The sequence below is a fragment of the Micromesistius poutassou genome (assembly GCF_964030765.1).
Source record: "Micromesistius poutassou genome assembly, chromosome: 4".
Taxonomy (NCBI): domain Eukaryota; kingdom Metazoa; phylum Chordata; class Actinopteri; order Gadiformes; family Gadidae; genus Micromesistius; species Micromesistius poutassou.
The window spans coordinates 19072236-19099735 of record NC_140274.1 but is presented as its reverse complement, the minus strand read 5'-3'; the positions used below and the strand labels follow the sequence as shown (position 1 = coordinate 19099735).

At 54.7% G+C, this 27500-nt stretch overlaps 1 protein-coding gene across 1 annotated transcript in view; it reads right to left on the bottom strand.

The window, feature by feature from the left end:
• dock10 (dedicator of cytokinesis 10) overlaps positions 1 to 27500 on the bottom strand; it is a gene marked incomplete at its 5' end in the record, with an annotated part of 41807 nt that overhangs the window by 375 nt on the left and 13932 nt on the right. The window contains 46 exon segments of the mRNA XM_084467418.1: positions 1 to 131; positions 365 to 437; positions 629 to 767; positions 1210 to 1310; positions 1780 to 1970; positions 2817 to 3027; positions 3177 to 3323; positions 4910 to 5023; positions 5310 to 5432; positions 5826 to 5932; positions 6299 to 6400; positions 7845 to 7902; positions 8215 to 8430; positions 8547 to 8657; positions 8841 to 9023; positions 9195 to 9329; positions 9759 to 9874; positions 10397 to 10509; positions 11252 to 11356; positions 13220 to 13267; positions 14287 to 14353; positions 14632 to 14746; positions 14964 to 15053; positions 15055 to 15086; positions 15192 to 15312; positions 15486 to 15602; positions 16714 to 16892; positions 17772 to 17804; positions 18086 to 18182; positions 18409 to 18492; positions 19750 to 19896; positions 20145 to 20216; positions 20571 to 20684; positions 21605 to 21674; positions 21962 to 22080; positions 22204 to 22296; positions 22797 to 22880; positions 23101 to 23222; positions 23996 to 24119; positions 24222 to 24314; positions 24495 to 24560; positions 24777 to 24964; positions 25202 to 25281; positions 25378 to 25500; positions 26084 to 26166; positions 26548 to 26670. The exon segment at positions 1 to 131 is cut by the window's left edge and continues 375 nt beyond it. Of these exon segments, the coding sequence (XP_084323544.1) occupies positions 73 to 131; positions 365 to 437; positions 629 to 767; positions 1210 to 1310; positions 1780 to 1970; positions 2817 to 3027; positions 3177 to 3323; positions 4910 to 5023; positions 5310 to 5432; positions 5826 to 5932; positions 6299 to 6400; positions 7845 to 7902; positions 8215 to 8430; positions 8547 to 8657; positions 8841 to 9023; positions 9195 to 9329; positions 9759 to 9874; positions 10397 to 10509; positions 11252 to 11356; positions 13220 to 13267; positions 14287 to 14353; positions 14632 to 14746; positions 14964 to 15053; positions 15055 to 15086; positions 15192 to 15312; positions 15486 to 15602; positions 16714 to 16892; positions 17772 to 17804; positions 18086 to 18182; positions 18409 to 18492; positions 19750 to 19896; positions 20145 to 20216; positions 20571 to 20684; positions 21605 to 21674; positions 21962 to 22080; positions 22204 to 22296; positions 22797 to 22880; positions 23101 to 23222; positions 23996 to 24119; positions 24222 to 24314; positions 24495 to 24560; positions 24777 to 24964; positions 25202 to 25281; positions 25378 to 25500; positions 26084 to 26166; positions 26548 to 26670 (5088 nt within the window). The 3' untranslated portion in view covers positions 1 to 72.

Below are 27500 nucleotides of genomic sequence, written 5' to 3'. Positions count from 1 at the left end.
GACCGGTCCAGGGTGGACTGGTCCAGGGTCTACTGGTCCAAGGTCTACTGGTCCAGCTCTACTGGTCCAGGTCTACTGGCCGTTCAGAAGGCGCTGTGGCGTTCCGTTCCTGGTGGTCTTGCGTGAAGGATCTGTGCGGGAGAGGAGAGACGGGGGGTCATGAGGAGGAGGGACCAGGAGAACCGGGATCCATGGTGAAGGTTTCAGAGGAGCAGGGTTTGAGCGTGATGAACACAGACAGGTGGAGAGAGGAGTGGAGAGGAGAGAGGAGAGAGGAGGAGAGAGGAAGAGGGAGGAGAGAAGAAAGAGGTGGAGAGAGGAGAGTGGAGGAGAGTGGAGGAGAGAGGAGGAGGCTACAACGTACCCGGTTTAAAAGCAGCGGAGAGAGAGCTGTGAGAGAGAGAGGAGCCGGCGGAGGCTAGAATGCTTTTTCGAAGCTGTGACACAAACAGAAAACCAAAAATGAAAACCGGGACAATGCATTTGGAAGAGCAACACGTGAAATGGGGACGCTGGCTCCAAGAAGGGGAAGAGGCAGAGGCAGAGGAAGAGGAAGAGGAGAAGAAACAGCGGAGGCTGAGGCTGAGGATGAGGATGAGGAGGAGGCTGATGGGTCCTGAGGTCAGACCTGCTCGTTCATGACGGCCGACAGCTCTCTGAGCAGGTCCCTGTAGTGCGCCCTCATCTCCTCCTGGTACTCCAGCTGGTCCTCCTTGATCAGACGCTCGTTGACGTCCAGGGCCTGGCCGCACGCGTCCGCAAAGCGCCTGCACGCCGCCACAGGAGACACGGGACACGGCGTGAGTGGGGTCCAAATGAGTCCCCCCCCTGGTCCCATTGAGCCCCCCCCTGGTCCCAGTGAGCCCCCCCCTGGTCCAAATGAGTCCCCCCTGGTCCAAATGAGTCCCCCCTGGTCCCAGTGAGCCCCTGGTCCCAGTGAGCCCCCCCTGGTCCCAGTGAGCCCCTGGTCCCAGTGAGCCTCTGGTCCCAGTGAGCCCCTGGTCCCAGTGAGCCCCCCCTGGTCCCAGTGAGCCCCTGGTCCCAGTGAGCCCCTGGTCCCAGTGAGCCCCCCCTGGTCCCAGTGAGCCCCTGGTCCCAGTGAGCCCCCCCTGGTCCCAGTGAGCCCCTGGTCCCAGTGAGCCCCCTCTGGTCCTAGTGAGCCCCTGGTCCAAGCGAGCCGCCCCTGGTCCCGCTCTGAGGGCCACCTACCTGAAGATCTCCTTCAGCAGCTTCACTTGGTTGTCGGGGTACTTCTTAGCGTTCTTCTCCTCTAGGAAGGCCCGGGCGTAGGCCATGGGCCCCGCGTTGACCTGGGGGGGAATCGGATCACAGGATCACACGGGATCACAGGGATCACACGGGATCAGAGGGATCCCACGGGATCACAAGGATCACACATGCTAAAGTAACGCCCAGGACTTTGTTATGTGTGTGTTATCTGTTTATGTGTGTGTTATCAGTGTGTTATGTGTGTGTTATCAGTGTGTTATGTATGTGTTATCAGTGTGTTATGTGTGTGTTATGTGTGTGTTATCAGTGTGTTATCAGTGTGTTATGTGTGTGTTATGTTTGTTATGTGTGTGTTATCAGTGTGTTATGTGTGTGTTATCAGTGTGTTATGTGTGTTATCAGTGTGTTATCAATGTGTTATGAGTGTGTTATCAGTGTGTTATGTGTGTGTTATCAGTGTGTTATGTGTGTGTTATGTGTGTGTTGTCAGTGTGCTATGTGTGTGTTGTCAGTGTGCTATGTGTGTGTTGTCAGTCCAGCTGAGCCCACCTTGGCGCTGACGCTGCCCTGCAGTTTGAGCTGCAGCCGGATCATGTCCACCTCCTCCATGCTGCAGAGCGCGTTGAGCTCCGACACCTTGCGGGACATCTCGTCGATGGCCACCTCGATGGGGTTCATCTCCGTGCTTTGCTGCTCCACCACCTGGATGCGCTTCTTCAGGTAGGGGAAGCTGGAGCTGGCTGCAGGGGAGAGGGAGCAGATAGTTGAGTGAGGAGACGCACGGCTTCACTCTATCGCTCACTATTGCTGAGTAATGTGTGGCGGGGGTTTAAAGAGGACCACGGAACCTGTGAACGCTGCTCAGAGGAACCTCCTGCTGCTCAGTAGAACCTACTGCTGGGGGTCAGTAGAACCTACTGCTGGGGGTCAGTAGAACCTACTGCTGGGGGTCAGTAGAACCTACTGCTGGGGGTCAGTAGAACCTACTGCTGGGGGTCAGTAGAACCTACTGCTGGTCAGTAGAACCTACTGCTGGGGGTCAGTAGAACCTACTGCTGGGGGTCAGTAGAACCTACTGCTGGGGGTCAGTAGAACCTACTGCTGGGGGTCAGTAGAACCTACTGCTGGTCAGTAGAACCTACTGCTGGGGGTCAGTAGAACCTACTGCTGGGGGCCAGTAGAACCTACTGCTGGTCAGTGGAACCTCCTGCTGTTCAGTAGAATCTCTTACTGGGGGTCAGTAGAACCTACTGCTGGTCAGTAGAACCTACTGCTGGTCTGTAAAACCTACTGCTGGTCAGTAGAACCTACGGCTGGGGGTCAGTAGAACCTACTGCTGGGGGTCAGTAGAACCTACTGCTGGTCTGTAGAACCTACTGCTGCTCAGTAGAACCTACTGCTGGTCAGTGGAACCTCCTGCTATTCAGTAGAATCTCTTACTGGGGCTCAGTAGAACCTACTGCTGGTCAGTGGAACCTACTGCTGGTCAGTAGAACCTACTGCTGGGGGTCAGTAGAACCTCCTGCTGGTCAGTAGAACCTCCTGCTGGTCAGTAGAACCTACTGCTGGGGGTCAGTAGAACCTACTGCTCAGGATGGTGCGTCTCTTGCACTGCTCCTCCACCTCGCCGTGCTTCTTCCCCGACAGCGTGAACGGCGTCTCGAACATGAAGCGGCTGACGTTGTGGTGCTTCTCGAAGTCCGTGCGCTTGTCCTGCTCCTCCTCGCCGTCGAAGAAGGGCACCACGTAGGTCACCTGGATGTACGCAAACCGGGCGTCCAGGTCCCTGGGGTTCACCTGAGGGGAGGGGGAGAGGGGTCAGGCCGGGGGGGTCAGGCAGTGGGGGGGTCAGGCCTGCCACCACGTTCAGCACACACTTCATCCACCGCTGTGTTTATAGAAGGGTTCTAGTGACTGCGGGTCGCCCTCGGCTCCTTGTGGCTCACCTTGTTGGAGTCCTGGATCATCTTGACGTTGTCCGCCCCAAACTTGTCCGAGTAGAGCTTGAGGAGGCGCTGGGAGATCTCAGACAGACCCGTCAGCTTGGGCTCCTTGTAGATGAACTCCTTACTCTCCTCCTCCTCAAAGAAACCCTGGCATCACGCACACACACACACACACGCACACGCACACACACACACACATACATACACACACACACACACACACAGTGATAAGAGAGGGTTAGTTTCTGTTGTTTCTGAATGGATGCAATAATTGAATAATTGATTTATTCCATTAGCTTTTCTTTTTCACTGAGGGATGTCGCCCCCTTGTGGCGTTTCTGGTTTAACAGAACATCAAGGCTATGTTGTTCACGGGGAGGGTCAGAGGACATTCTCAGGGCATCCAAGGGGTCAGAGGTCAGATGTAAAGGAGGGTTACTAAACGGCGTCTGCCATCCAGCCGGTTACTTCTGTTAGGTTGAGTAGGGACTGACATTGTTTAACACGATTTGGAGCAATGGAAGCAGTCGATTGGCTAGTGTAGGACAACAGTATGGATATGTGTGTTAATGTGCACAGAGGAGACAGCGGGCCGGAGAGGACGCGTTCAGGGTCAGAGCAGCGCTGGTTAATAGTGGAGGAGGAGGAGAGCTCGGTTAGGAGAGAAAGGTGGAGAAACAACACTCTTTAAAACCCCGTCAGAGAGGAACTTACCGCAATCTGGACAAGAGAATAAAAGAAGAAGAAGAAGAAGAAGAAGAGAAGAGCAGACAGAGAAATTAAAAGATCTGAACGGAAAAGAAAGAGGCCTCCATCCATAAGCCAGAGAGAACCACCAGCTCCAACAAGATCAGCTCCTTATTAATGGTCCCATGACATGCCACCAGGTGTGGTGTGATTAGCCGTTACAAACCCTTTTGGAAATCTGCCCCTCATGACATCACAGGTGGGCGTGTCCACCTAGATGTGTGACGGCTAGATGAGCAACGTTTGCTACAGTCCACTGGGTAGGCTGGTAGACTGATCCCATCCAGCACACATCTAGGTGGACACGCCCACTTGTGATGTCATAAGGGGCAGATTTCCAAAAAAAAGGGCTTGTAACGGCTAATCACACTCACACCTGGTGGCATGTCATGGGACCTTTAAAGAGAGAACCACCAGCTCCAACACGATCAGCAGCTCATCTTCTAATGGGGATGGATTCCATGTCCTGTTGAGCACTCACCCTGAGGACTGTGTGTGTAATTGTGTGTGTAACGTGTGTGTGTGTAATTGTGTGTCTAACGTGTGTGTGTGTAATTGTGTGTGTAACGTGTGTGTGTGTGTAATTGTGTGTGTAACGTGTGTAATTGTGTGTGTAACGTGTGTGTGTGTGTGTAATTGTGTGTGTAACGTGTGTGCGTGTGTAATTGTGTGTGTAACGTGTGTAATTGTGTGTGTAACGTGTGTGTGTGTGTGTGTAATTGTGTGTGTAACGCGTGTGTGTAATTGTGTGTGTAACGTGTGTGTGTGTAATTGTGTGTGTAACGTGTGTGTGTGTGTAATTGTGTGTGTAACGTGTGTGTGTGTGTAATTGTGTGTGTAACGTGTGTGTGTGTAATTGTGTGTGTAATTGTGTGTGTAACGTGTGTGTGTGTATAACGTGCATTTAAGAAGCATTGGGGGGGGGGCGTGTCTTAGGGTCAGGTGACCAGCGCCCAGGTGAGCACTGCTCTGTGGGCGGCCCTCACCTGGCCGTAGAACGCCACGCGGTAGTAGCGGCCAAACAGGCGCTTCTCAGAGTTCACCACCTCCGTCACCTTCAGGTACGAGCGATGGATGTCGTAGTACAGCTCCGACAGCCTCTGAGGAACACAGGGGGGCACACACACACACACACACACACACACACACACACACACACACACACACACACACACACACACACACACACACACACACACACACACACACACACACACACACACACACACACACATAAATATACACACACTCGGACACGCACACGCGCACACACACATCCACGCACACATGCATGCATAATCACACACACACAGACACACACAACGTTAAACACAACTCTTCGGCATGACAATAGGTACTGCACAGATAAATAAAAAGATATATCACCTTGAAGTCCCGCCTCTTCTCAAAGACAGCGATGATGGGCTTGTTGATGTCAGCGATGAGCTCATAGCGCTCAGACTTCCACAGGTAGTCCACACACAGCTCCAGCTGCTCCACCAGGGTGTCCTGGCCACGGGGAGGGAGAGAGGGGGGGGGGGGGGGGTCAATGGGAGAAGGCTAATTGGGCTCTGAGTACGTCTGAACCTGAGCAGGCTGCTACAGGCACTGAGCCGTCCTGCAGAGAGGACGGTGTATGCAGTCTCAGGGTTGGCACAGTGCTGTGCAGACAGACATCAGGACCTGTAGGAGGTGCTTCAGGTGGATCACCGAGACCTGTAAGGTGTTCAGGGTGGTGTACAGGGTGGTGTACATGCTGCTGTACAGGGTGGTGTACAGGGTGGTGTACATGCTGCTGCACAGGGTGGTGTACATGCTGCTGTACAGGGTGGTGCACAGGGTGGTGCACAGGGTGCTGCGCAGGGTGCTGCGCCGATAACCGGGGGCCCTTGGGGGCCGTACCTCGGTGTAGGGCGTGTCCTGGGTCCCGGTGTCCTCCTTCATGGCTCCTTCCTCCTTGACGTTGGGACTGATGCACATGAAGGCGGCCCAGCCCATGGAGAAGGAGGCTGAGGGTCCACACACACACACACACACACGGACAAGCAGGTTCAGCGCTACGGCACGGGGGCCCGGGAACACGGGGGCCCCGGGAACACGCCGCCTCAGAGCAGCGCCCAGAGGAGCAGTGATGACAAAACGTGCCGAACAACGTGCTGAACAGAGTGCTCTGGTGGTGTGGTGCACATGACGGGGCCGTCAAACATTCATCACTCTAGCAACACTTAATCACACTCACACAGTGTGCAGAGGGGAAGGCAGGCCCCCTCAGCACCCAGCCCCCCCCCCGCCCCACCCCAGGGCCCGGCCCCCAAGGCCCAGCACCCCCAACCCCCCCCCCCCGCCCCCCCCGCCCCCGGTAGGACCAAACTCACTGTCAGGGTCTCGGGAGGTGGTTAGTAAGGAGCTACGGTTAAAGACAGGGCTTTCCTCTGCGGACACGTGGGACATCCGGGCCTTGTCCGCCCTCCAGTAGCCTGTTTGGTGAGGAGGGAGGGAGCAGGGGTTACAGGACACACTCGGCTAGGCCTCCGGTACGTCGGCTCGGAAGAACTGGGAGCAGCACAGCACAACAAGGCTAACAGGTGACAGGCTAGCAGGTCAGAGCTAACTGGTGAAAGGCTAACAGGTGACAGGCTAGCAGGTGAGAGCTAACAGGTGAAAGGAAATCGGTGAGAGCTAACAGGTGACAGTTAACAGGTGAAAGGTTGACAGGTGAAAGGCTAACAGGTGAAAGGCTAACAGGTGAGAGCTAACAGGTGAAAGGCTAACAGGTGAGAGCTAACAGGTGACAAGCTAACAGGTGACAGGCTAACAGGTGAGAGCTAACAGGTGAGAGGCTAGCAGGTGAGAGCTAACAGGTGACAGGCTAACAGGTGACAGGCTAACAGGTGACAGGCTAACAGGTGAGCGCTAACAGGGGAGTGCTAGCAGGTGACAGCTAGCAGGTGACAATGGGACAATGCTAAAGCATGCTAAGCAGCCATGCTACAGACAGATGCCACGCCACGTACATGCAGGCTCTGGTCCAACAGGTGAAGCATGCATATCCACGCAGCAGGACACTTAGCAGGACACTTAGCACGACACTTAGCAGGACCGGTAGCAGGACAGTTAGCAGGACAGTTAGCAGGACACTTAGCAGGACACTTAGCACGACACTTAGCAGGACCGGTAGCAGGACAGTTAGCAGGACAGTTAGCAGGACACTTAGCAGGGCCGTTAGCAGGACAAGCTTTCAGAACATCTGTTGTGTGTTCTTGTGTTTTCCAGGCTGGAGTCCGTTTGAGGAGCATGCACACAGTGAGGTCATGTGACAGACAGCGTGTTGTGTAGACGTTTGAACACAGAATGACCCCCAAAGGGTGGACAACAGGAGCACAGTACGGTACGGTACAGTACTGTACAGTATGGTACAGTAGGGTACAGTACAGTACAGTAAGGTACTTTACGGTACAGTACAGTACGACCACATGTCTGTGTGTTAGGGTCACTGCTGTGATGAAACCTGAACTTGATGAACAAGGAGTTAGTCTTGTTGATGCACTCCGGATGTAACAGCACTTTGACAGCAGACTGAAGGATGCACTGACGTCAAAACACACACACACACACACACACACACACACACACACACAGACAAAGACACACACACACACACAATGACTAACACACACACAGACAAAGACACACACACACACACAATGACAAACACACACACACAGACAAAGACACACACACAATGACAAACACACACCCACACAAGAAACACACACACACCCACACAAGAAACACACACACACACACACACACACACACACACACACACACACACACACACACACACACACACACACACACACACACACACACACACACACACACACACACACACACACACACAGCGGGCGTTGTACTCACCTCTCCTCTTGAGCGACTCAGCGATCAGAGCAGATATGTGGATGTAGCACATGGCCGCCTAGCAGACAACCACAACACACAACACACACACAACGGCAGCTTAACACTCTCGCACTGAAGGAGGCCCACTCTGTCCACATGTGGCAGGAGAGCGGCGAGGTTGTTCAACCCTTCGTGTAAACGGTAAACGGACGGCATTTATACCGCGCTTTTCTAACCAGTGGCCACTGAAAGCGATCCACTGAAAACCTTCCCGTTACCAGGAAGGTTGCTACCCCGGGGGGGGCCGTGACCTATCGGAGGGGTTTGCAGAAGGGTTGCCGGGCGACGGCGAAGGGGTGGGTGGGCGGGGGGGAGGGGGGTCTCTCACCTCGGACAGGTCTCCGTTGCGGACGTGCACCTTGGCCATGCTCTCCAGCCAGGTGCGCCTCAGCTCGGGCGTGGAGGCGTAGGAGTTGGCCAGGCTGAACTGCAGGTCCACCAGCATCTCGGGGTCCTTCTCGTGCTCCTTCATCTGCGCCGTGGCCATCAGCACCGTGCGGATCCTCTTGGTCAGGTCCTTCACCTCCGCCGGGAACGGCGTGCTCTGGTGGGGTGGGGGGGGGGACACAGAGGACCCTCAGTGAGCAGCAGGCCCGCGGCGCCCCGGCTGATCACTGGCCGGCCGGCGCGAGGACGGCGGGCGCCAGGCCGAGCACTCACCTTGAGCGGCGCGTCCCCGTTGGCGAAGTTGTTGATGATGGCGAGGGACTGCTGGAAGCGGGAGCCCCCGATGCCGCCGTCCGCGATCAGCTGACTTACCGCCTTGATCACCTGGAGGGGGATGGGGGACGGGGGACGGGGGACGGTGGGCAGGGTGAGGCTCTGGACCAATCAGGGTGAGCCAATCAGCAGCTCCACATTCACAGTAGCAGTAAAGGCTGGAATCTCTCTGTGGCACACACACACACACACACACGCGTGCGAACGCACACGCCCCCCCCCCACACAACTGACCTGCAGGTGGGAGCGGACCATGGACTTGCCCTTGGTGAACTCAAAGTTGTGCCTCATGACGCAGTAGAGCAGAGCGGAGGCCTCCGTCTGGGTGGAGCTGGAGCGGTGATTGCAGCACTTCAGGATCTCGTAGCAGAGGCAGCCGCACAGATCCGCCTTGCCCTGGAAGAAGGCGCTGGGGAACTAGAGGGAGGAGGGGGGGGGCTACCTTTAGTCTCACAACGGCTGCGAGGGGGGGGGGGCACATGGGGTTGTGAGCGTGGCCACAAGTAGGCCCGCCTCTTATGATGTGTAATATGTGACTGTGTGTGTCTGTGTGTCTGGTGTCAGTCTAGTCTAGTCTGTCCAGGCTACCTTCTGGACAAAGAGCCTGAGGGCGGCGAAGACGTGGCGCAGGGTGGCGGTGGACTGGTTGATCTGGAAGAAGAGGAGGTAGGTATCCAGCACCTTCTTCATCACGTTCTGTCCCTCGTCCATCAACAGCTGCTTCTGGACACACACACACACACACACAGGAGAACGTCACTGAACTCTGACCAGCCTGGAGCCATCTACGTAAAGGTGCTTTATTTAATTGTGCCTATTGTCATGCTGAAGATTGTTTAGCATTGTGTGCGTCGTTGTTTGTGCGTGTCTGTGTCTGTGTGCATCGCACTAGAGATGGACTGTGTTTCCCCCCCACCGCCACCAGGGGGCAGCAGCGTGTCGACGAGGACACAGCAGGACTGTGTTTCCCCCCCCACCGCCACCAGGGGGCAGCGAGGACACAGCAGGACTGTGTTTCTCAAGTGGCTGGCTATTTTTGACTATTTTTTTTTTTTCTGCTCCTTTGACAATATGCGATTGTATGACGGCGAGGAATGTGAGGACTCCGTGACGAGCGTTGCCGGGGGCGACGGCGGCGGGGTTGAGGCAGACCTTGTGGTGTTGCACGAACAGGCCCAGGACGTCCAGCACGGTGAGGGACACCTCCGTGGACAGGTTGGCCTCGATGTCCGTCGGGCTCAACGTGTCGCCCTCAGGGATGTTCCCGTCTGCGCGCACGCGCACACACACACACACACACGCACACACACACACACACACACACACACACACCGTTAGTCTCCCCCTACAGGCACCATGGGGGCTGGCGATGGAGGGAAGGTGAATGGAGAATGGAGCTTGTGCCGTGTTTGCGTAGGAGAGAGAAAAACTGTGTGGGTGGCAGAGAGAGAGAGAGAGAGAGAGAGAGAGAGAGAGAGAGAGAGAGAGAGAGAGAGATATAACAGTAGTAGAGAGAGAGAGAGAGAGAGAGAGAGAGAGAGAGAGAGAGAGAGAGAGAGAGAGAGAGACCAAGATAGAGAGAGAGAGAGAGAGAGAGAGAGAGAGAGAGTGGGAGAGAGAGAGAAAAAGAAAGAGAGAAAAAGACAGACAGTAAGGTAGAGCGTGTGTGTGTGTGTGTGTGTGTGTGTGTGTCTGTGTGCGTGCACGTGCGTGCGTGCGTGTGCGTGTGTGTGTGTGCATGTGTGTGTGCGTGTGATTGCTTTCTTTACATGCATGCGGGGGTTTGTTACCGGTCTCCATCATGTGGAGCAGCTTGGGGTTGTTCAGGGCGTTCTTGCCCCTGATGATTGGCATGGTCTGGGACCGGGCGTGTCTGTGGCCGTCGCCCCCGGACACCGCCATCCTGAGGACAGCCAATCAGCAGCTCGTTACACCAACAGCCAATCGGCAGCTACTCTGATTACACTCTAACGCTCCTCACCGCAGGGAGTGAACTCACAGGAGAAAAGCAAACACAAAAGGGTTTTCAAAACTAGAACCAACAGCACTTAGTAGCAGTAGTGGCTATAGTGCTCCTCCTATTGTGACGTACGCTCATCCTATACAGACGTGATGTGATGATTCACGGGACAGCGAGGCGGAGAGAGGCTGTGAGTTGTAGTGTGAATCAAAACAGGGGATTACACAGACAAAGACTTGTCAATCACAACACACGGCATGCTGGGAAACCAGTGGACAGATTGCACACTGCATGAGCACAGACACACGGCCGCGCCAGAGGGGAGTCTCTCCGTGCGTCCGCTCCGCTCAGGCCAACTGCTGTAGAAACGGGGAGACCCCTCCTTCTTCTGTTGAACTCTTCAATGCAATGGTCACAAATGAAAGTAAACGCTGTACACACAAGAAAAGACGCAAGATGAAACTGCGTTCCTTTTCGTGTTCCTCTGATATACTTCTACGTGTACTCTACATATGAGATGTAACGTATTGCATGTATTGCATATATCTTGTGTATAGTATGTGTGCTACATATTAGAGGTATTGTGTATAGCCTATAGATTGTACGTGTTCTAGAATATTAGACAGTAGAGGAGGAGGAGGAGGAGGAGGAGGAGGAGGAGGAGGAGGAGGAGGAGGAGGGTTACCATTGTGGGAGCAGGCCAGTGGGCTGGGAGGACTGGGCGGGTTGGGAGTGCTGGTTAGAGCCCTTCTGGGTGGACTGGGCCAGCTTTACTGCCGCCGCTAGCTTCCTGGTCACGAGCCAATCACATCACAGCAGGATTAGTCGGTGTAAAACATGGCTGTGTGTTCATTGATAGTCAGGGAGGGCGGTCGTACCACCAAGAGGTCCGCGGGCCTGCTTGGAATCAATCAGGACAATTTGACTCAAAAGAATTACACTCATCAAAGTTATGTTGGTGCCTTGTGGCTCAGTGGTCATGGCGATTGCAACATGTCATATTATGTTATATCATGTTATATATCAACACGTTATATCCAGTATTTTAGCGTGGTTACAGCTGGATTAAGGGAAATTCATGGGTCAAGATATCAATTGGAAGGATTAGTAGCCCAGTGTAAGTGTGAAACATTAATATTTAATTCATGCAGTCAATTAGTCATTTTGTAAGAGTAATGCATTTGTAAGTGTTTGTCAAAGTTAGGAAACAGTTTGTGTCTGAGGTCGCTTGGCTTTAAGTGCCGCCCACGCTACACCATTAAGTCGTTCGAAGAGGAACTCAAACGTATCAACCCCAAGGCTTAAGTTACATCTGAGCCTCCTGGGTCTGGAGGCAGTCACCATGAACCAGAACCTCCACTGGCCTCTTTAACGGCCGAGGACTCAAACCGCTCAGAGGCTCCACCCCGAGCAACAAGGCATGGGACCCCGAGAGTTACAACGCCAGGAAACACTCAGCCCTGAGACCAGCAGCACTGGGACCAGCAGCACTGGGACCGGGGGCGGTCTGGGACCAGGCTGATCTGGGACCAGGCTGATCTGTGCTCCGCACGCGTGTTTCTGAAGACGAGCAGAGCGAGCGGTGGGCCATGCAACACGGATGAGAGGCGCACATGAGGAAGACGTTCCCACCGCAGTGCCGCCCCAGGAATGCTGGGATCCCGGGACGGGATCCTAACCCAGCTCCCAGTGGGCCACTCCCCCACCCACATTGAGGATCCATTAACACAAATGGGGGTGGGGGGTGGGGGCACATGCAGACACACAGAGGACATGCCACGCACAGGGGGGGGGGGGGTGCAGAACTGAAGAACCTCCTCTGCGCTGAACACATTCACTCACCTCGGGGGTGGGGTGTGTGCTACACGTGTTGGAGAGTGATTGTGTGTGTTAACGCATGGGGTCTATCTGCAGTCCCCCACGTTTATTCATATCACATTGAACAGGAAGAGACACAGCATCTTAACGGCAAAACAGGAAGCCGGCTCATTTTATGAGCAGAAGGGAACCAGAGTCCAGGCTGACAGAAAGGGTCTGGCCGGGCCCAATGGCTGTGCTCCAGTCCGGGAGATGCACACAGACACGCACACACACACACGCACACACACACACACACACACACACACAGACAGCTACAAGCCGATCCTGTGTTTGCCGACTCAGACTAGTAGAATCTGCAGCAGAGCCTTTCTGTCGGCGGATCCAGGATCCTTTCGGCCCCCTCCCCCTCCACCCCCCGACAATCCCCCACAATGCCCTGCTGCTAGTCACTTATCCTCGGTCGTGCACACGCATACAAAGCGCACATTAGTGTTTCCCCTTGACTCGGCCGGGCTCTCGGCCCCCCCCGGTGGCGTGTAGAGGGGGACGGCCCGTCGGTCGATGGCACAGCCTTTTGTTCTGCTGCGTACGGACGTACGCATGAGCGTGTGGGGTAAGACAGGGTCGGCCGAGCTCAGGAGGGTTGGCGGTTCACTAGTTGGAGCCCCGGCTCCTCCGAGTGTCCCTGAGCGAGACGCCTCGCCTCCGCCCCGGCGGCTCCCGACCACCACCGTGTGGATGTGTGCAGATGTGTGCAGATGTGTCCTGATGCTAATGCAATCCAGTGTGGCCCCTGGGGCCGGTGCGCTGCGTTCCCAGAGCGGTCTCTCACCTGGCGATGTGCCGCTTCCCCAGGAACCGGAAGTGCTGCAGACACAGCCTGGGGAGCAGAGCAGAGCGTTAGGGATCTCACGGTACTGAGGGGTCAGGGTTCTGAGGGTTCTGAGGGTTCTGAGGGGTCTGAGGGTTCTCAGGGTTCAGGGTTCTTAGGGTTCAGGGTTCTCAGGGTTCTGAGGGGTCAGGGTTCTCAGGGTTCTCAAGGTTCTGAGGGTTCTCAGGGTTCAGGGTTCTCAGGGTTCTGAGGGTTCTGAGGGTTCAGGGTTCTAAGGGTTATGAGGGTTCTGAGGGGTCTGAGGGTTCTCAGGGTTCAGGGTTCAGGGTTCTTAGGGTTCTGAGGGTTCTCAGGGTACCTGGGGTTCTGAGGGTTCTGAGGGTTCAAGGTTCAAGGTTCAGGATTCTGAGGGTTCTGAGGGTTCAGGGTACTCAGGGTTCTGAGGGTTCAGGGTACTCAGGGTTCTGAGGGTTTGTTTGCGCGAGTTTCCCCCCCGGGTTCTAAAGTGAGTGCGTGTGAGGAGCAGAGCTGGAACCGCTCTGGCCAGATGCTGACACAGGAAACACGGGCGGTGCATTTACGGAACAGTTTCTGGAGAAAGAGAAGACTCTGTGGGATTACAGTCCCCCTCCCTCTCTGCTCTGGCTCTCTTCTCTCCCCCTCGTCTCCCTCTCACTCTCTGCTCCCGCTCTCTTCTCTCCCTCTCCCTCTTGCTCTCCCCCTCGCTTTCTTCTCTCGCCCTTCCTCTCTCTCTCTCTCTCTCGCTCTCTTCTCTCGCTCTTCCTCTCTCTCTCTCTCTCGCTCTCTTCTCTCGCTCTTCCTCTCTCTCTCTCTCGCTCTCTTCTCTTGCTCTGCCCCTCGCTCTGTTCTCTCGCTCTCTTCTCTCGCTCTCCCCCTCACTCTCTTCTCTCGCTCTCTGCTCTCACACTGACTACCAAACATTAATTTCCTTCTCTGGCTGGTTCCAACTTTCCCCTTTCTTTTCTTCTCTCCGCTGAGGTCCTCTCTCTCTGAGCCCCCCCCCCCCCCGCCGCCCCCCCCACCCTCCAGCGCTCAGCAGCACTTACTCCAGGATGTTGAAGAAGTCTGAGATCTCCTGGTGGACCGCCCGGTGCCAGTAGGACACCAGCACATCTGGAAACACAAGTGAGGAGCACCATAAGACGGGGGTTTGTATCTGTGGTGGAAACACTTTGGAATCTGGGCGGCTTCAGCCATGCAGGCGGACTACTGTACGACCGTATGACTGTAGGGGTTTGGGGTTAGGGTTATGGTTAGGGGTTAGGGGTTAGAGGTTAGAGGTTAGGGGTTAGAGGTTAGGGGTTAGGGGTTAGAGGTTAGGGGTTAGGGGTTGGAGGTTAGGGTTATGGTTAGGGGTTAGGGGTTAGGGGTTAGAGGTTAGGGTCCCTGACCTTCAGAGATGGTCTTCATTATGTGCAGGAAGCACATGAGGAGGCTTCGGGTCTCAGCCTGGTCCAGCTTGTCACAGCGAGAGCCGTAGCCAATCAGGGACTGGGGGCGGGCGAACTGAGGGACAGAGAACACACATTCAGGGGATCGCACCGGAGTAGTGCCATGGTAACAGTGGAGTGATGCCATGGTAACAGTGGAGTAATGCCATGGTAACAGTGGAGTGATGCCATGGTAACAGTGGAGTGATGCCATGGTAACAGTGGAGTGATGCCATGGTAACTGTGGAGTAATGCCATGGTTAACTGCCAAACTGATCTGTATGTCCTCTGACCTTCTCACAGCCGTCTGCCTTGTCCCCGCCCCCCTCGGCGCTGCACGGGTTCGAGTCCACGCTGACCAGCGAGCCCCGGCACTCGGCCTGGGTCGCCGTGGGCAACCGCCAGGGAGGAGAACGCTGGTGGAGGAGGAGGAGAGAAGGGGATGTACCACACCATTACGCACGCACGCACACACATGCACACACACACACACACACGCACGCACGCAGAACGCCCACTACCTGTGATGGAGTTGAGCACTTCCTTGGAGAAGGATGCGTCCACTGAGTTGCCATGGCGAATCACGTGGGGAGTCAGGCCCCCGGCCGCCACGCCGCCCACACTCAGGTCATCCCGAGACCCCTGGAGGACAGAGACAATGGAGGGGCTTCAGTCAGAATCATGCACTGGGGGGGGGGGGGGGGGGGGGGTGCTAGAGGTGTAGTACCTGGGTGCTGGAGGTGTAGTACCGTGGTGCTAGAGGTGTAGTACCTGGGTGCTAGAGGTGTAGTACCTGGGTGCTAGAGGTGTAGTACCTGGGTGCTGGAGGTGTAGTAGATGGGGAACATGTCCCGCAGGAAGAAGCGCGGCATGTTGTCCAGGATGAGGCCGTACAGCGGCAGGTAGAGGGAGGCGATCCGGGCCTGCTTCTCCTGTGAGGGGCGGGACGCAGGGTCAGGGGGGGCGGGGGCTCAGGGGGCGGGGCTCAGGGTCAGGGGGGGAGGAGCTAACATCACAGTGTTCTATCGCTGCTCATCTTCATTCTAGGTGTTAGAAGACGAGATACAGCATCATCTACAATGTGTCAACCAAACAAGAAAACCCATTCATGAGCGGCTCCACCAGTCTCAGGGACTGTAGCTGGCGTTCGTGGCCATACAATGAGTTCCACCTTGAACACATCCAGCCAGACGCCATGAGGTACAGTATACACAGGCGCTGCGCTCAGAGCTCTCCTATCGCGGTTCTTAGACCCCAACTATCGCTAGACCGATCCCCGGTTAGGAGGAGGGACTTCATGTGAACAACAAACTACAGTAAAACCCAGCATCCAATAGGACGGTCGCTATGGTGAACCTCCATCGGTGTGTCAGTGAATGAGTGAGTGAGTGAGTGAATGAGTGAGTGAGGGAATGAGGGAGGGAATGTTTCTGTGTCTGCGTGCGTGTGCGTGCGTGCGTGTGTGTGTATGTATGTGTGTGGGTGCGTGTGTGTATCTGTGTGCGAGCGTGCATGTGTGTATCTGTGTGCGTGCGTGTGTGTATCTGTGTGCGTGCGTGCGTGCGTACCTGTGTGTATCTGTGTGCGTGCGTGTGTGTGTATCTGTGTGCGTGCATGCGTGCGTACATCTGTGTATCTGTGTGCGTGCGTGTGTGTATCTGTGTGCGTGCGTGCGTGTGTGTATCTGTGTGCGTGCGTGTGCGTGCGTGTGTGTATCTGTGTGTGTGCGTGCGTGCGTACATGTGTGTATCTGCGTGCGTGCGTGTGTGTATCTGTGTGAGTGCGTGCGTGTGTGTATCTGTGTGCGTGCATGCGTGCGTACATGTGTGTATCTGTGTGCGTGCGTGTGTGTATCTGTGTGCGTGCGTGCGTGCGTGCGTGCGTGCGTGCGTACATGTGTGTATCTGTGTGCATGCGTGTGTGTATCTGTGTGCGTGCGTGCGTGCGTACATGTGTGTGTGCGTGTGTGTATCTGTGTGTGTGTGTGTGTGCGCGTGGCTCCATCCCTGCGCTCTGGCCCCTCGCGGCCAGGCGTCGGCCCACCTTGGTGGCGTAGCGGCCGTCCAGGGAGTGCTTGGCCATCAGGGTCTTGAGCGTGGCGAGGGCCAGGTGCCGCAGGTCCTGCTCGTCCTGCAGAGCCAGGCCCAGCTCCCGCAGCAGCAGCCCCGTCAGGAAGTGCTTCCTGCAGAACTCCCCGGTCAGGCTGTACTCCGGCACACACACTGGAGAGAGGAGAGGAGAGGAGGGCTGCTTAGGTCAGGCTGCACTCCGGCACACACACTGGGGAGAGGAGGCGCTGCTTAGGGAGCATCCACTGGATACAGATTCACTTTATCAATTCATTGCAAACTAGCCTGGATTTATTGATTTATTTGAGATTTATTTTTGATTATTTGCCATTATTTATTATTATTGCACGGCTCTTCTCAATGCTGTGGAACGCTCCGTTCACGTGCATGGGCCATTCCCGACTTCTGGCGGTGAATTATTTTTCGATAATTGACCGTTGCTAAGCTTATAATGACCGCTGTCAAGGGAAAGTCGATTTTTTTGCCTGTCTTTCGTATCACTCCGCAAGTAGTCCGGTAACTTATCAACCCCAGCGTATTTGGTTGCTAAGCGACGTCAACTTCTTTGGCGGACTATTTCTCTGCTGATCAACACTACGAATGCTGGTAACAAATAAAATGTAAAAGACACATCGTGTGAAGTTATTTTTTCGTTTTGGCAAGTAACCCTGTAATAAGCGGGATAATGAATAGAACATCGCCGGTCGTTATAGAAAATAAGCCCCTTCAGGACAAAGCAAGACATATTTGTTTACATATTCATTGTTTCATTTTATGTTTTATGACGTTAACCACATTTAACTGTATAATCTTTGTACAAAGCTTAATTAAAAAAAACAAAGATATTAAATTGAATGTTATGCTGACTTCCCTTCTGTTCAACAAAATGATCTCACAAAACCTCAGACCTCATGGCCAGAGATAAGGTTAGGGTTAGTAGCACGGAGGGAATTCAGAACATGGAATCACTGAGAGCAATCTCTGAAGATAGTAATGTAACATTAAATAGGAATGAGGAATGAAGATAGTTACCATGGGAACTTGATGGCACTGGTGATGCATTGTCTGATATGGACAGAAAGAGGAAGAGCAAGAACAGAGAGGAAGAGAGAGAGAGAGAGAGACAGAGAGAGAGTAGGGAGAGAGAGAGAGAGAGCAGAGAGAGAGAGAGAGAGAGAAGAGAGGAGAGAGAGAGAGAGTAGGAGAGAGAAAGTGTGTAAGTCAAAGAGAGAGTGAGGGTAAAGTGAGAGTAAAAGAGGCGGGTCGTTAAATGACTAATGGATCAATGATCAATGAGGTCAGGGATGATTGACAGCAGCCGTGGTGGGGGGCAGCAGCCCTCCTACCTGTGATGCGGGCCGAGGGAAGGGGCAGGCTGAGGGGGATGTAGTGCTCATGGTTACACACCTCCCTCAGGAACTCAAACTTCAGCTCACACAGCATCTGTCAACACAATCACGGTGTAAGATGGTGTTGCCTCAGTCTCTAAAGTCTTTCAGCTATGAACACTTTAGACAGAATTTGGATAATAATGTCATTTACAGATGCAAAATACATGATTGTTAACGTCAACTCATATCCAGTGTGCGTCATTATTTTCTCCACACTAACGAGGGGGTCTAACAGACCACACCGTTACGCACGCAAGGGGGCCTTGTTGCCGGGTTACCTTGCTGTCGGTGGCGGTGATCATGGTGACGTAGTTACTGATGAGTTTGAAGGTGAAGCCTCGGTCCATCAGGGTGAAGCAACGCTGCAGAGAGATGAGGAGAGGGTGAGACAGGGTTAGGGGTCAGACAGGGTTAGGGTGAGACAGGGTTAGGGGTCAGACAGGGTTAGGGTGAGACAGGGTTAGGGTCAGACAGGGTTAGGGGTCAGACAGTGTTAGGGTGAGACAGGGTTAGGGTGAGACAGGGTTAGGGTCAGACAGGGTTAGGGTGAGACAGGGTTAGGGTGAGACAGGGTTAGGGTGAGACAGGGTTAGGGTGAGACAGGGTTAGGGTCAGACAGGGTTAGGGTGAGACAGGGTTAGGGTGAGACAGGGTTAGGGTGAGACAGGGTTAGGGTCAGACAGGGTTAGGGTGAGACAGGGTTAGGGGTCAGACAGGGTTAGGGTGAGACAGGGTTAGGGTCAGACAGGGTTAGGGTGAGACAGGGTTAGGGTCAGACAGGGTTAGGGGTCAGACAGGGTTAGGGGTCAGACAGGGTTAGGGTCAGACAGGGTTAGGGGTCAGACAGGGTTAGGGTGAGACAGGGTTAGGGTGAGACAGGGTTAGGGTCAGACAGGGTTAGAGTGAGACAGGGTTAGGGGTCAGACAGGGTTAGGGTCAGACAGGGTTAGAGTGAGACAGGGTTAGGGTGAGACAGGGTTAGGGTCAGACAGGGTTAGAGTGAGACAGGGTTAGGGGTCAGACAGGGTTAGGGTCAGACAGGGTTAGAGTGAGACAGGGTTAGAGTGAGACAGGGTTAGAGTGATACAGGGTTAGGGTGAGACAGGGTTAGGGGTCAGACAGGGTTAGGGTCAGACAGGGTTAGGGTGAGACAGGGTTAGGGTCAGACAGGGTTAGGGTCAGACAGGGTTAGGGTGAGACAGGGTTAGGGTGAGACAGGGTTAGAGTGAGACAGGGTTAGAGTGAGACAGGGTTAGGGGTCAGACAGGGTTAGGGTCAGACAGGGTTAGGGTGAGACAGGGTTAGAGTGAGACAGGGTTAGGGGTCAGACAGGGTTAGGGTCAGACAGGGTTAGGGTGAGACAGGGTTAGGGGTCAGACAGGGTTAGGGTGAGACAGGGTTAGGGTCAGACAGGGTTAGGGGTCAGACAGGGTTAGGGTGAGACAGGGTTAGGGTGAGGTTGTGGTTCCCTCTGAGGTCCTCAGACCCAGGGGTCCGGCGTGGTTCCCTCTGAGGTCCTCAGACCCAGGGGTTCCGGGCGTGGTTCCCTCTGAGGTCCTCAGACCCAGGGGTTCCGGGCGTGGTTCTCTATGAGGTCCTCAGACCCAGGGGTCCGGTACCTTGACAAAGGCGGCCACGGCCTGCGTGGCGCTGCGCGTCTCCTCCGGCAGCTCCTTGTGCTTCCAGTAGACGTGGTCTGAGAGCGTCTCCAGGAGGGTCTCCAGGCGGCCCAGGTAGGAGGAGGGGAACCGCTGGGGCCGCGGCAGCTGGGGGGGGGAGAAGGTGAGGACATCAACACCTCTAGATGATGGACTGAACACCTGGGGCCACATCTGGACTCAAGATCCAAAATGTACGACTTTGAAAAATCTACAGCCAAGCACATTGATCTAAAATGTAAAAATATGTTGTTGTTTTTTGCAGTCATGATTTCAGTTTTAAATGTTTGGGCAGCTAGCTTGAAAACAGTGAGCTAACTGCTAACAGCAGCTAGCCTGGTGATCGTCGCCCTCACCTTGACCATGTCTGACTGGACCAGGTGCTGGGCCATGGACTTGATGATGAGCTCAAAGAAGAACCAGGAGAACTGTGGGAGGAGAGAGAGGAACGGGCTCAGAACACTCCTTCCTTAAGAGCTCCACAATCGATCCACAACACCAGCCTGATTAAAGGAAGCTCCTTAGCGTCACGCCACCAAACCAAAGTCAAGACCAGCTGATCTGAACTCTGGGACCTGGGAGGACTACAGAGGAGCGGTTCATTGGTCAGAGGAGCGGTTCATTGGTCAGAGGAGCGGTTCATTGGTCAGAGGAGCGGTTCATTGGTCAGAGGAGCGGTTCATTGGTCAGAGGAGCGGTTCATTGGTCAGAGGAGCGGTTCATTGGTCAGAGGAGCGGTTCATTGGTCAGAGGAGCGGTTCATTGGTCAGAGGAGCGCTCACCCTCAGGACGCTCCTGACGGCCGCTGGCTCTCCGCTCTTCAGGTCGGAGGTCATCCCCTTGGCCAGCTCCTCGTGCACAGTCCTGAAGCCCTGCGACTCCGTCTTGAACACATACTGCTCACACACACACACACACACACACACACACACACACACACACACACACACACACACACACACACACACACACACACACACACACACACACACACACACACACACACACACAGTGAGCATGCAGCACAGCCCCTGTAGTGATGGTGGTAGTGAGTAGCAGAGCAGAATAAGGAGACCCTCTCATCTTTACAGAACTGTCAATTATGATTTTTTTCCCCCCTCTTCTATTAATGTTTTATTTCAGACGCTTTGATCAATCAGGCCTTCCTACGGTTCATTAGGCCTCTCCCCCCCCACACACACACACACACAGCCCATCCTTCATCACTGGCCCTGAGCGCCATGCCAATCCGTTGCCATGGCAACCTCTCCTCTCTCTGGGCTGCGTTGTAGCGCTCTTGTTCCTCGGCGGTGGGGAGGCCGTTCTCCTCTCTAATGCTCCTGCTGCCTTCTGGGTAAACAAGCATCTCTGTTGTTCTGATGGGAGCGGCGGAAAAACCCGGGCTTCATCCCCCCCAATCTCTCTCTCTCTCTCTCTCTCTCTCTCTCTCTCTCTCTCTCTCTCTCTCTCTCTCTCTCTCTCTCTCTCTCTCTCTCTCTCTCTCTCTCTCTCTCTCTCTCTCTCTCTCTCTCTCTCTCTCTCTCTCTCTCTCTCTCTCTCTCTCTCTCTCTCTCTCTCTCTCTCTCTCGCTGCACAAGCGCACATGCACAGGCAACCGCACGCACACAGGCACACAAACGAGCACACGCTCAAGCATACGCACACACACGCACAGGGCACACGCACACTCCAGCTTCTCCGTCTGCCTCTTTCCACCCCTCTGATGGAGCGTGTGGGCTCTGAACCCCCCCCCCCCCCCCCCCCCCCGACGACAGCGTGATGAGAGATGAGGCGTGAGGAGTGGAGCACGCCGTACCTTGATGTAGGAATGCAGGTAGTGGTCCAGGCTCTCCTCGTGACACTTGGCCACGACGTGGAGCAGCACTCTGTGGACACATGGCAGCAGACCCACAGGTTGATCCCCTCCTCTGGCACTAGCCCTGCTGGCCTCACGCCGCTTCTCTCTCACACACACACAAGCGGCTGAATGCGACCGCAGAAACCACAAGAACTGCTTTACGCTCAGAAACCCCCAATGGCAAAAAAAAAAATGCAGTTTATTGTTAACTTTCTGAAGAAAGGAGGTCTGTTTTTTCGGGCTACGGAGGCCCTTTTGTTTGAAACCCGTTCACTGGACTGGACTTGCAGTCAGGGTGCAGTGACACGCTCCTACCTGGTGGTGGCAGTGGTGACCTCGTCGTTGTCGTTCTCCGTCAGAACCTTGAACAGTCTGTTGAAGAGCACCGGCAGGAAGCGGATGATGACGGGGAGTTTGTCCATGCTGAGGAGACCCTGGAGGGAGACGGGGGAGCAGAAAGTCAAACCACGAAAACACGGGAGGTCGTTCAAACGCGCTCAAACGCAGTGGAGAGGAGGAGAGGAGGAGAGATGAGCAGGACTCATTTTTGGGCTGACCTTCAGGCAGCTGAGGAAGGTGGAGGTAGGGGGCAGAGAAAGGTCCAGCTCTCTCTTCTGGCACTGCTGGAAGAATCTGTTCAGGTGGGGGTCCTGATGGGGAACACACACACACACACACACACACACACACACACACACACACAGAGCTGGAGTGATGCCCAGTGGACCCCCTCCCTCGAGGAGAGGACCTCCTGGGGCTCAAAGGTTTGGTTAAGCAGAGAAGAACCAGAGAGAGACTGTGATATAGAGGCAGGGGAGGGAGGGGGGGAGGGGGGGGGAGGGAGGGAGGGAGGGAAGAAGGGGCGGTTAAGGGAAGACGGATGGGGGGAGGAATGGAGACTCGGATGTTTAAATTCCACTTCCACTAACCCTAAAGTTGGACATCCGGTCCACAAAGTTTAATCCACGAAGGCTGCAGCTTACATGAAGCTGCCTTTAGCGACCTTTAGCGACCTTTAGCTATCTTTAGCTGCCTTTAGCTGCCCCTCCTGCCCCTCCTCCGTGGCGTGTGTCTGGATGCGCGGCGTGCCGCTGTGGCTAATGCCGAGGCCACATGTGTAAACAGAGGGAGCGGTGAGGAGACGACTGACCTGGGTGTAGACGGTGGACAGCACGTTGGTGGACACCTTGAAGATGGGCTTGCCTCCGTCCACCCACTTGACATCAGAGCTGTTCTGTAGGACCGAGAACCAGAAGATCAACATGTGATCCCCCCCCCCCCTGGGCCCCTCCCCCCGGGACCCTCCCCCCCATGAGGGCCCCTCACCCCCGGGCCCCTCCCCCCCAGGCCCCTCACCTTGGTGCTGCTGGGCTCCCTGAGGGCCCTCCTCCCCCCCCCCCCCCCCCCGGGACCCTCCCCCCATGAGGGCCCCTCACCCCCCCTGGGCCCCTCACCTTGGTGCTGCTGGGCTCCCTGAGGGCCAGGTACCCTGGAGGGAGGCTGCAGGACACGGGGACGCTGAACTCCTGGGAGACCAGCCGGCCCTCACGGAGCAGCGGGAGCCAGGAGTACCCCACTGCAGAGAGACAGGCAGCAGTCAGGGAGACAGGCAGCGGTCAGGGAGAGAGAGAGACAGGCAGCGGTCAGAGAGAGAGACAGGCAGCGGTCAGAGAGACAGGCAGTGGTCAGAGAGAGAGACAGGCAGCGGTAAGGGAGACAGGCAGTGGTCAGAGAGAGAGACAGGCAGTGGTCAGAGAGACAGGCAGTGGTCAGAGATAGAGAGACAGGCAGAGGTCAAAGAGACAGGCAGTGGTCAGAGAGAGAGACAGGCAGCGGTAAGGGAGACAGGCAGTGGTCAGAGAGAGAGACAGGCAGTGGTCAGAGAGACAGGCAGTGGTCAGAGATAGAGAGACAGGCAGAGGTCAAAGAGACAGGCAGTGGTCAGAGATAGAGAGACAGGCAGAGGTCAAAGAGACAGGCAGCGGTCAGAGAGAGAGAGAGACAGGCAGTGGTCAGAGAGACAGGCAGTGGTCAAAGAGACAGGCAGCGGTCAAAGAGACAGGCAGTGGTCAGAGAGACAGCAGACTGGGCAGTGCAGCGACGTGGAGAGCCTGATGGAGAGCCAGTCTGCCCAGTCTGCCCAGTCTGCTGCTTCAACAGCAGACTGACGATTGGATCCTTCACCAACCGTGATGTACTGATACACTAGCATCAGCTGCATCATAGCACCACCATGATGTACTACCATGATGAACTGGTCTAGCACCATGACGAACTGGTCGAGCACCATGACGAACTGGTCTAGCACCATGATGAACTGGTCTAGCGCCATGAGACCACCCCCCTCACCTGGGGTCTCCAGAGCCTCTTTCCTCTTCACGTTGGTCTTGGCGTTGATGTCACAGGTGACGTGGTAGAAGGAGAAGAGGAGGTGGTGCTTCTCATGGAGCTGGATGGGAAGCTCCAGCTTCACCTGCAAACACGCGGCCAGATGTCAGACAGACAGACACACACACACGGCCAGACGTCAGACAGACAGACAGACAGACAGACAAGATGGGCCGCATGTCCTTGCCTCGTCATAGAAGTCGGGGTTCTGGCAGTGATGGAGGACGGTGGAGGAGGCGGAGGAGGTGAAGAGTGGGCCTCCTGGCTTGCCGTAGATGCACTGGATGAGACACACAGGTTAAAGGAAATTGGCTGGCTTGAACATTTACACTCAGGACACAAAAATAATAAAAACAACTTCCAAATAGATTGGGATAGAGTGTGCTACAGGCAAGGCAATCTGCTTTTAATACATCTCCAATTGAGATGTTAAATGTGGCGTTACTGAGAGGAACTGAACCTTCAGAGATTTGGCCACTTCCTCATCCGAGCTCCGGAACTCCACGTACACGGCGAGGTTTCGGGCCTGTGAACAAAGAGCGCCCTGTTACACAGAGACATGGGAGAGCGAGCACAGAGCCAGCCGGGGCTGACCCGCAGTCCATAGGGACGGCAGCTGAAACATCACACACTTCCATTTCTGTAGGGTCCTGGGTGAAGGGGGTGGGGCTTGGTGATGGGGGGGGGGGGGGGGGGAGGGGCTTGGTCAAGGGTGGGCGGAGCCTCGGTGCTCTGGGCCTACCTTGGCGAAGCTCTTCTGGCTGTCGTACTTGAGGTGTTTGGGGTAGACGTAGATGTGGTTCTTGTACACGCGGTACGGCTGGGTGAACTTGGTGGTGTCCTGGACAAACTCCTCCACCTCCACCGTGGGCGGGTGCCGCTCCAGGTCCTCAAAGGGCTTCACCGGCACGTAGGAGGAGGTGACGCAGTCTGGGCGGAGGTGGAGAAGGATGGAGACGTAGTTTAATAGGAATGGTCAGAGCGAGGAGAGGAGAGGTGGAGAGAGGAGGAGAGAGGTGGAGAGAGGAGAGAGAGAGGAGAGAGGAGAGGTGGAGAAGGATGGAGACGTAGTTTTAGGAATGGTCAGAGCTAGGAGAGGAGAGGTGGAGAGAGGAGGAGAGAGGTGGAGAGAGGAGAGAGGAGGAGAGAGGAGGAGCTTCAACATACTGGGATGCTCCAGAGGAACGTAGTCCACGTTGATGTCCAGGTTCCCTGGGATGGTCTGCAGCTTGCTGGTCTTCTCGGCTCTGCCCGGGCAACAATCACACCATGAGAAACCAGAGGGCAGACGTCAGGACGACATTAACGCTCATACGGATGAGGAGGAGGAGGGGGGGTCCTACTTCCTGTACTCTGACACCATCTTGATGAGGTCCTCGGTGGAGATCTTGTTGCTCTCCTGCTTGAAGAGCGGCGAGAAGCGCGACTCCCTGTCCAGCGTCCCCTGATTGTCCTTAAACACAGACCTGTCCCCACACCCAGGTGACATCATATTAACAAACCCCTCCCCCACACCCAGGTGACATCATATTAACAAACCCCTCCCCCACACCCAGGTGACATCATATTAACAAACCCCTCCCCCACACCCAGGTTACATCAGATTAATACCAGTGTATTAAAGAAGAGGTGTATTTATGTGACATCGTATTACATTTGTTGCATTTGTAGCGTGACATTTGTTGCGTGTGCGTGAGAGTGTGAGATATTTATACTTTAAAATAGTTACGTTAAAATATAAATAAATTTAAAAAGCGGAATCAATTTGTGGCGCTCGTTTGTTGAATCTGTGGCGCTGTGCCACACATGGGAAACACTGAACAGTGTGTTAAAGTTGAGGTGTGTTCATGTGACATCGTATTAATGACCAACAGTGTGTTAAAGGAGAGGTATATTCATGTTACATCGTATTAATGACACACAGTGCATTAAAGGCGAGGTGTGTTCACGTGACATCGTATTACTGACCAACAGTGTGTTAAAGTGGAGGTGTGTTCATGTGACATCGTATTAATGACACACAGTGCATTAAAGGAGTGCTCCACTGACCTGATGCACCAGGCGAAGGGCATGCGGTACTTCCCCAGTTTACTGCAGAACTGTTTGTTGGACTTCAACATCTTCTGAACGGTCTTCACATGACAAACAGACACATCGTCACAATGAGACGCAAAACACGGAAACCAATCAGACAAAACTGACAGATCTAATATTATCATCGTAAATCAGCAGAGTAGCCTGAATAATTGTTTTAGTATATACTACACGTGAACATAAAATAACACAAGACAACACAAGATAACAAGATAACACAATTTATTAGTGTGACGACTGTCACGCACACTCCGAAAACAATATCCTGAGTTTGAGATCTCAATCTCGGGATATTGCGCAATATCCTGAGATAGCGAACTAATCAAATTGCACCATCTTAGGTGCCAGCCAGTATGGATAGATACAGTACACTATAAATACAAAAGAGGAAAATAAGTCGTTAAAAAGCGTTTTCTAACCTTACTGGAGTCTGTGTTCTTGATGTAGGGCTCGGCGCTACAGGCTATGTTCCCCATCAGCACCTTCTCCACCCGGGCTAAGATCACGATGTCCGTGTGTGGGTTCGTCACCGAGAAGATGGCCTGCAAGGAGGACCACCACAGGACATCAGAACAGGGTCAAACACAGAGGAAACACAGCAGGAAACACAGTGAAGGCAGAAACACAGTGAGCGCTGCGTGACAAACATAAAACATACTAATGGCGCGTTTCCACCGGAGGGTGCGGGTCGCTTCAGTATCCGCCAAAAGTGGACGTGTGTCCGGTCTGAGCCGTGGTGAGCCGTAACTCGTCTCTCAGTACTCCTCCGTTGGGGTACTGAGACGCCTGAAAGGGTGCCGGCAAGTTTCGAGCTACACACGCCGTCCGTTGATTGGTCGACGGAATCGTCGCTTCCGTGCGACAGGGGGGGTAATAACAAACAAACACAGTACCCGCCAGGTATTTCTGGACAAGGGCGAAAGCTTACTGAAGAAAATGTCACGCAAAAGTTTGACGTCCTACATTGTTGCTCTTTGTTCATTGTGTCACGTTCTTCTTTTTTCTTGGAATTATCAGCAGGCTACACTGTGTCGGGCTGCTATGTCGGCTACACCGTCCGGCTTAAACCCCGCCCTACCATAAGGGTACTGTCGGCGGTGGAAACGCGAGCCGTTAACTGAGCTGCGCCGAACCGTACCGTCACTACTCCACCAAGCCGCACCGCACCGATGCGCACCGCTCGGTGAAAACGAGGCATAAACGTGTGACTATCAGGTGTAGAAGCCTTCATGGTGTAAACAGTAGAACCTAATGAGGTCTGAGCCAGTGGATCCCAGAGCGAGGTCTGAGCCAGTGGATCCCAGAGCGAGGTCTGAGCGAGGGGTCCCAGAGCGAGGTCTGAGCCAGTGGATCCCAGAGCGAGGTCTGAGCC